The sequence below is a fragment of the Penaeus chinensis genome, chromosome 2 (genome assembly GCF_019202785.1).
Source record: "Penaeus chinensis breed Huanghai No. 1 chromosome 2, ASM1920278v2, whole genome shotgun sequence".
NCBI lineage: Eukaryota > Metazoa > Arthropoda > Malacostraca > Decapoda > Penaeidae > Penaeus > Penaeus chinensis.
The window spans coordinates 26,581,868-26,589,367 of record NC_061820.1 but is presented as its reverse complement, the minus strand read 5'-3'; the positions used below and the strand labels follow the sequence as shown (position 1 = coordinate 26,589,367).

Below are 7,500 nucleotides of genomic sequence, written 5' to 3'. Positions count from 1 at the left end.
CACGAGCTGCAGGCTGTGGTGCTCACGTGCCTGTACCTGTCCTACTCGTACATGGGCAACGAGATCAGCTACCCTCTGAAGCCGTTCCTGGTGGAGGACGACAAGGACCGCTTCTGGGACCGCTGTCTCTTCATCATCAACACCCTCAGCGGATCCATGCTCAGGATCAACGCCGAGCCGTCCTTCTTCACCGAGGTCTTCACCGAGCTGAAGGCCTGCGGCCAGCAGCAGCAGCACCAGATGATGCTCGCCCAGCAGGTGGTGGTCCAGCAGCAGGTGCCGCTCCCCGTACCTCAGCAGCCCCAGCAGACGGCGGCCTGAGGGGGGGGAGGGGGACGTGTTTTGTGAAGCGCACACTGATCCGTAGATGGTAATATCGCTTTGTTATTGTTGTTAGGGACGCTCCCTCTGCCCGGCTCTGTCCGGCGGGGAGAGAGACGTAGAGAGAGAGAAGGAAAATTGAGAATAAAAATCTTGAAAGGACAACACGGGAGGAGAAAAGGGTGCCAGAGAGATATTCGTAATCTCGATGAGGAACTGAAGGCGTACGACTGCGAAGGGAAGTGGGGAAAGGAAGGAAGGAGAGGAAGGAAAAGAGGAAAACGGAAAGGAGAAGGAGGACGAGAAGGAGAAAGAAAAGATAAGCAAGGGTTTAGGGAGCAAATAAGGGGCAGAAAAGAAGAATAAGAATCAGGCGCGAACACAACGGGAACGTAACGGAATCGGCATTGAAACAGAAAACGGGAAGAAAGACCCTGAAGACCCAAAAGGCTGGGATCGTCAGACCATGTTCTAAAGCCAGCCGTCCATCGGGTCTTCCAAGCCACCAGTGACCAAGAAGTAATACTCTTTTTCATATGAATCATCCTCAAGTGCCATCAAGAGCCACAGGAGTGCCCAAAGTGCCACGGCGACCACGCCCTACAGTGCCCAAATATTGGTTCACTGAATCCATAACTTAGCACTGCAAGTGAAAGGGTTTTGGTGCATTTTGAACTCATGATCTTGACAAGCGTAATGTCTAAAGAGAGAGAATTCAAGTCCCGTCAGTGTTGTGGTGACTACTGCCTAAGAGATCGCGGGGAAACAGCAACATCAACAGTCAAACAAAGCAAGCAAGCAAGCAAGCAAGCAAGCAAGCACTAGAGACCTGCATGCTGTCTGTATATTTTCAGTGCAGTCCAAGATGAAGAGATAAAAAAATACCGCAAAGCAACACGCAGCTCAAGTATATGTGTAATTTACACTGAACCACAGGCATTGTAACGCTCCACGCAGTGCTGTGGCCAGTGTTTTGAATCGCGTCGTGTCGTCTCTTCCCTTGGCCTATGAAGAATGCAAAAAAAAACTTTGAACCGCAAAGTCCTTTTGGAGAAAGATTATGAAAATCTGTTCAGTTAACCATCTGAGGTTTAAAAAAGGAGAAAGGAGAGAAGCCCAGGCCTCCTTTAGTAGCACAGACGCCTCGTGTTCTCTTGAAGGTTGACGAATAAAGAAGGAAAGGAAGAGTCTGTCCCTGAGCAGGAGAACGAAGACCCCGGCTTATCCCAGCCTATCCCAGCCCGTGCGAGAGCTGTAGGTTCCTTGCCTATTCTAGGTCACAAAATATGTATAGTAAGAGATTAGTGGTCAGGCTTTTGGACCAATTTCGAATGAGATTTCTTTCGCGCCAACAATTCTTTCGTTCCGTTTCCTTTCTCACTTGTTCTTGTTTTCACCTCCATTCGCGAGGTCGGTTTCATCGAGCGAGCTTGGCTGTTTGGGGAAATACGGAAATGAGGAGAGCAGAGATAACAAGGGAGGAAAGAAGGTCAAGTTAAGGTTATTAACAATGAGTTGGACTTTTTGGGAGAAGAGAAAATCGAAAAAAAACAAGAATTATTCTGTTTATAGTAGAAAACTAAACGCAAAGAAGAAGAAGAAGAGAAAAAAAAAAATTACTGAAGAGAAATCACCCGGTCAAGATAATTCAAGATAACAGAGAAATCCCCCCCCCCCCAAAAAAAAAGAAAAGAAAAAAGACGAAGACATTTTTCTCTTGCCTGCTGCGTCTCTGAACTTCAACTTATCTCGTTGAAGCCCCGGAAGGTGCTCGGAAGGCTTAGATTCCCTGAAGATGGAATCGAGTGTTAGATGCTGTTCCTGCTTACTCCCAGGAAGAAAGAAAATGATATATTTATAGGGGGTATTTTCTATTTCGTAACCTTAGCTGAAGTTCCCCTTCCAAAAATGAAAAAAAAAGACGGAAATGAAAATAAAAGCTACGAAATCAGCTTTTTTCCCATTTTTCCTCTCGTTGATTTTAAAGGAGGCAAATAAGATGCAAACACGCAACAGAGACTAAAATAAGTGGCTTTGAGGACTGCCATAGAGCTTGGACTAGGCACGAAAAAAAGTGCTTTTGTCATACCAGGTGTCCCGAGCCGATGCGACCGTCATTTGTTTTTTTTCCACGTTTGTTTTGATTCGAGTCTCCTTCCCTTGTTGTTTCTCACGTGACACCAGCAGAGAGTCGGCTTATTGCCTCGTCTTTTTGATCGCGTGTGATAACGGAACATGTTTGAGTAATGTTTACTCGTAAGTGAAAGGGATGGATAGTGTGAAAGGTGTTGTTACTGGACGTGAGTTGTTATTTTGGTAAATTGCTCTGGAATGTAGATTTTTGTAATGAAAAAAAGCTTGTTATAACTCCTCCCAAAACCTTTAAGTATTATAAAAAGGTCAGGTCAGACGAGGCCCACACAGAACATAAAGCGAGTAAGAAAGGGAGCGGAAAAATCTTAAGCAAGTGGTGTCGAGCAAAATAAAGTTCTCTAGAACTTAGTGAAAGTAGAAACTCGAGAGAAAGGTGTGAAAATTGACAGCTGTCTCACAATTGCTACAGCCGATTTTTTTTCAATTTAACAGAATTTTTTTTCCATGGTCTCTTGGCATATACAGGTTAAAGTCGAGAGTGAGGAAAAGGGGGAGACGGGTATGTACGCGTGTGTATGAATGTATAAACTCATCCATACGTGTACATACGGATAAATTCGACTCAAGATGAAATCCACCTAAAAGAATAGTCCTGATAATCATGATATTATAATAATATTACATACTGGAACGGGAAAACAAGACATCAGACTTACGGAGATGAGTGCAGTGTTGCGAGATTGCAATTCCAAGAGGAGACTTGAGAGACACTTAAGCATACTTCACTCTCAAGCATAAGAGAGAAGGAGAAAGAGAGAGAGAGAGAGAGGGAGAGTCATTGAATTATCTCCCCCCGTCCTCATTTGTAATTCTTGAATAATTGCTGAATGCGCCGACTGAATGACGTAAAGAATGACGTGATGAGTGACGTCATAGTTAAAAAGCCAATGGGAGACCTGATTACTTATTTATTTACTTTTTCTGTTTAAGGAGAAAAGTATTCTCGCTCAGAGCTTTAGTCAGATTAGAGTCTCTCCGGTTTGTTTATCTTAAGGAGAGAGAAAAATAAATGTTAGTCACATACAGAGAGGAAGAAGAAATACTCGTGTTTTTATAGACTATTAAAAAAGGAAAAGAAAAAAAAGAAGAAATTGATGAAGAACGTTGTAAGAAACTTCCTCCATGCAACTAACAGAAAAGAACAAAGGAACAAATTGAAAGCTGGTTACGTGTGCTATGCTCTCACAAATGTTACAATGATAAACAAAGATCGCAAAAAAATCCACGTACTCTGAGTGAGAATTTTCCTCTTTAAAACTCTGTTTCCAGGATTTACTGTTGTTGTTATTTCAGAATATGTGTGATGATTTTATGAGTAACGAGAGTCTTTGGGTTATTTGTGGTGCAGTTACGTGCAAAAAATTATTCTAAGTCAGCTGTTTGTTCCGCTCCGTACGACGAACAGAAAGGAGAGAGAAGGAGAAAGATGTATGAATATTATGGAAAGAGAGAAAAAGAAAAAAAAAGAGAAAATGGAGAAAGAAAGGGGATTCGCTACTAGCCTAGTGTTTCGTCCTCCATAAGGCTCACAACTGCGTTGTTCTCAGTGCAAAAAATGAACCTTATGGACGAGGATTCTTATGATTCACGGAGAGGAAGAGGGGAAAAGGGGAAAGAAGAAGAGGAAGCCATTGTGTTATTATCCTTCCTTGTGTACTGGACACTTTTCGCATGTTCTCCTCTCTTGTTTCTTGTTCCCCGTTTATGCTGTCTACTTTGTCTCCTTATATTCTCCAAAGAGAGAAAACGAAGATGAGGAAAAATTGTTTGCGTTGCTGTTACAGATAACCTGCCAAGTATGTGAAACAATCAGTGATTGTTTTGATATTATAATACTAATTATAATAATAATAATAAAAAAGAATACTGTATTTAATCTACTGTAGTAGGTATATCAGTTTTCTTTGTTAGCAAAGATTTAACAGAGAGAAAATGCAGACGTACTCATATCTTAAGGTACTAATTCTGCCATCTTTTTTAATAAAAAAAAAGGCAGGAAGCCATTACGTGCAGTGAATATAATGACAGATTGTTGAATGTGAATAGTCACTGTCATGGTCGGCAGGCGATACGAAGACGAGAGAAAAGGAATAAGAAGAAACATGATAAAAGACTGACATTTATTTTGTATCCAAATCCCGTTCGTGGCGTGTGACGTCATACGTTGAGGCATTCGTTCCCCACTGAGATTTTACGACACCATCTTTTGCTACTTGGTTTTCACGCCTGTTTGGTAATGCAGGACAAACGAATACATAAAATTGAAAGGGGAGAACTACGCACCTAAAATTAATCAGTGAGAAAAAAATCTATAATAGGTGAAAGTATTTGCTCTCTTTGTCGTTATCTAAAGTAAAATGTATATCACCAGGAAAGATAATTAACTGGTTCATCTATATACATTCAGAATATAAGATATAGTTGTACAAAATGAAGATGAGATTTGCACGTGAGAATCGTAGCAAAAGACGGGTTGTTGACCTATAGCGTTAACAGAAACTCTTTCTCTCTCTTCCTGATGATTATTTCCCCTCATCCTTCCGTTTTTCGTGCGATCTTGCAACAGCACGAAAGACGATTCATTTATTTCAAGCGCGTCGGTAACGTCTCGTCGGTTTCGGATTATTATCACCGTCATTGTCGCGGCGATGACAAGACTGTCCATTCGATTAAGATTTAAAAAAGAAATAAAATGAAAATGATAGCAATTTGTTGTCAAGCGTTTGCGAATTTTTGGGACGGTTTCTTTTTAAATTAAAATGAAAACTTGACGTTATTTTCACCAGTTCTTTAACCTCTAAATTTTTGTATTTTTTACAAACACGAATGTCTTAGTTTATGAAATCATAACACTAGTTAAAAAAAGATAAGTAAGAATCTATGACGGAGATAGTAGATGAATTATGAAGTAAAAACATGTTGAATAGATCCTCATGAATCTATATATATATAATGAGATATATATATCAGTAACGCTTATTCGCCAAATATATCGTCGGGTTCAAAGAAATGGCGGGAAACTTGTCCATTTTCGTTCATTTTACGCATTCGTTTTGTCGTCTTTGTGAACGAAACAGCAACGATATAACTTTTCTCAAAAACTCCCAAACGTATCCATAAAACTATTACAAAATCTCACCATGGGAGCTATATTATAAATGTCATGATATAGGAAAAAAAACAATGTTATTGTTTGGTAAATTTCCAGTGAGGGAAACAAATATTTTACCGACTGTGACTTCGGAAATTGTCCTATTTGACCATTCCACTTTTTGCAAACCGGGATTTCTTTTGTATGAATTTGACATTTATTTTTCTTACCATTTTTAAAATGATACTCAAAATGGAAATAAATGAGAAATATAGCTGATAAATCAATGGCAAAATAATAATAATAACAATGAGACCTTTAGTGTGTTTCAGCATTCCGTTTTCTATTTGCACACAGAAAACGGGAACTTGCTTGAAACACACTAATTCTTCTGAGATATTTGCTTTGCTTGAAAATCTAGAGAAGAAAACGTTTTAAACAAGATACTACGGTTTCTAGATCAAATATATTGTTACTAGCGTTACTCAAGACTGTAATGTATGAAAATTATTAATTTATGATTTAGATTTTAAAAGAAATATTTATTTATCTCATTTTATGTCTACCTAAGTAAATATGGTTGTTTCTTTTGTATATTATATATAATTTATGTATCATAGATGTACAACCCTGTTTAAAATGTATCAATATTGTTTTCCTTTGTATTATAATATCCTTTTTGAAAACAAAACCCTCTGTTGTTTAAATTACGTTCTCAAATATTTAATGAAAATCTTAATTATAAATAGTTTCTTTTCATAACTCATATTTACATACTGAAAGAAAGATGTGCTTTCAATGCTACACCAATCAGCGGAACAACAGCAACATACAAATCGCCTTCAAGACAAAGAAGAGAGAGACAGACCGACAAATGAGAAGACGTCTTGTTAAACGCCAGACGTCTTGCCTTGCGAAGACAGTTACAAAATATGCACAGACAACATAAACAAAACCAAAACAGCAAGAAAAACAAAAAAAAAAAGCAAATCGTGTTCTTTTTTTGCTCATACGAAAGCCAACATTCTTTCAGAAAAAAAAAAATACAGGCTTTATAGTCCGCATTTAGTGAACCCGCTAAAATATGTACATTTGGTGTAAAGAATCTTATATAATTAAACTGATATATATATAAAAAAGACAAAAAAATAGATTGTTTCATTTCTGTCCTTGGGTGAGAATGTTGCTACCTTGAGTGGTCTGTGTTTGAAATAGAAACCGCTTTGATGATATTGATAACGAAGGAGAGATGCTGAGAGCAATTTTTTTTTTTATAGTGATGACAACAATAATGGTGGTATAGAAGATAAAGGTGTTAATAGTAATTTCATAGTACTAATATTAATGATAACCGCATCAATCATAACAACAATAACAATGAAATGAATAATAATGCAATAAGACAATAACAACCAAAAAAAAAAAAAAAAAAAAAAAAAAAAAAAAAAAAAAACATAAAAATAGTAACAGATAATAACGGGAAACATTGTTCACTGCGACTATTATAGTTAGTATGAATAAAAATGAATATTTTCACAGCGCAAGATTTTGAATATAATATAAATAATAAAGCATCTCAAGTGCAGTGAAGATATTCATTCTTGTTCATAATATTTTCAAATAATGGTAATAACAATGATAATATAAAGCTAATGACAAAGGTTCAAGCAAAGTTAAGGTCGATGATAATGAAAATAATGTACCACAATTGACCCTACAGTTGTTAACACTACTAGTACTGCTACCAATTCCACCAGTGATAGAAAAAAGGACATCAGTCGCAGTCTCATGAACAGGCCACCGCAACCACTCATGATGATCTTGGTAGTAACAAAGAATCAGTTAAAGACCACAATTACTGAAGAAAAGCAAGTAATTATTATGAAGTCACAAAATATCATGTCAACCGCTACACAGTGTGTCATTAAACCATG

General features: G+C 37.9%; 1 protein-coding gene across 1 annotated transcript in view; it reads left to right on the top strand.

Annotated features, from left to right (window-relative positions):
- Positions 1-959, top strand: part of LOC125029565 (cyclin-dependent kinase 5 activator 1-like) — a 64,152-nt gene extending 63,193 nt beyond the window's left edge. Inside the window, exon 2 of the mRNA XM_047619527.1 lies at positions 1-959. This exon is cut by the window's left edge and continues 84 nt beyond it. Within this exon, the coding sequence (XP_047475483.1) occupies positions 1-321 (321 nt within the window). The 3' untranslated portion in view covers positions 322-959.
- Positions 960-7,500: the final 6,541 nt, after the last annotated feature.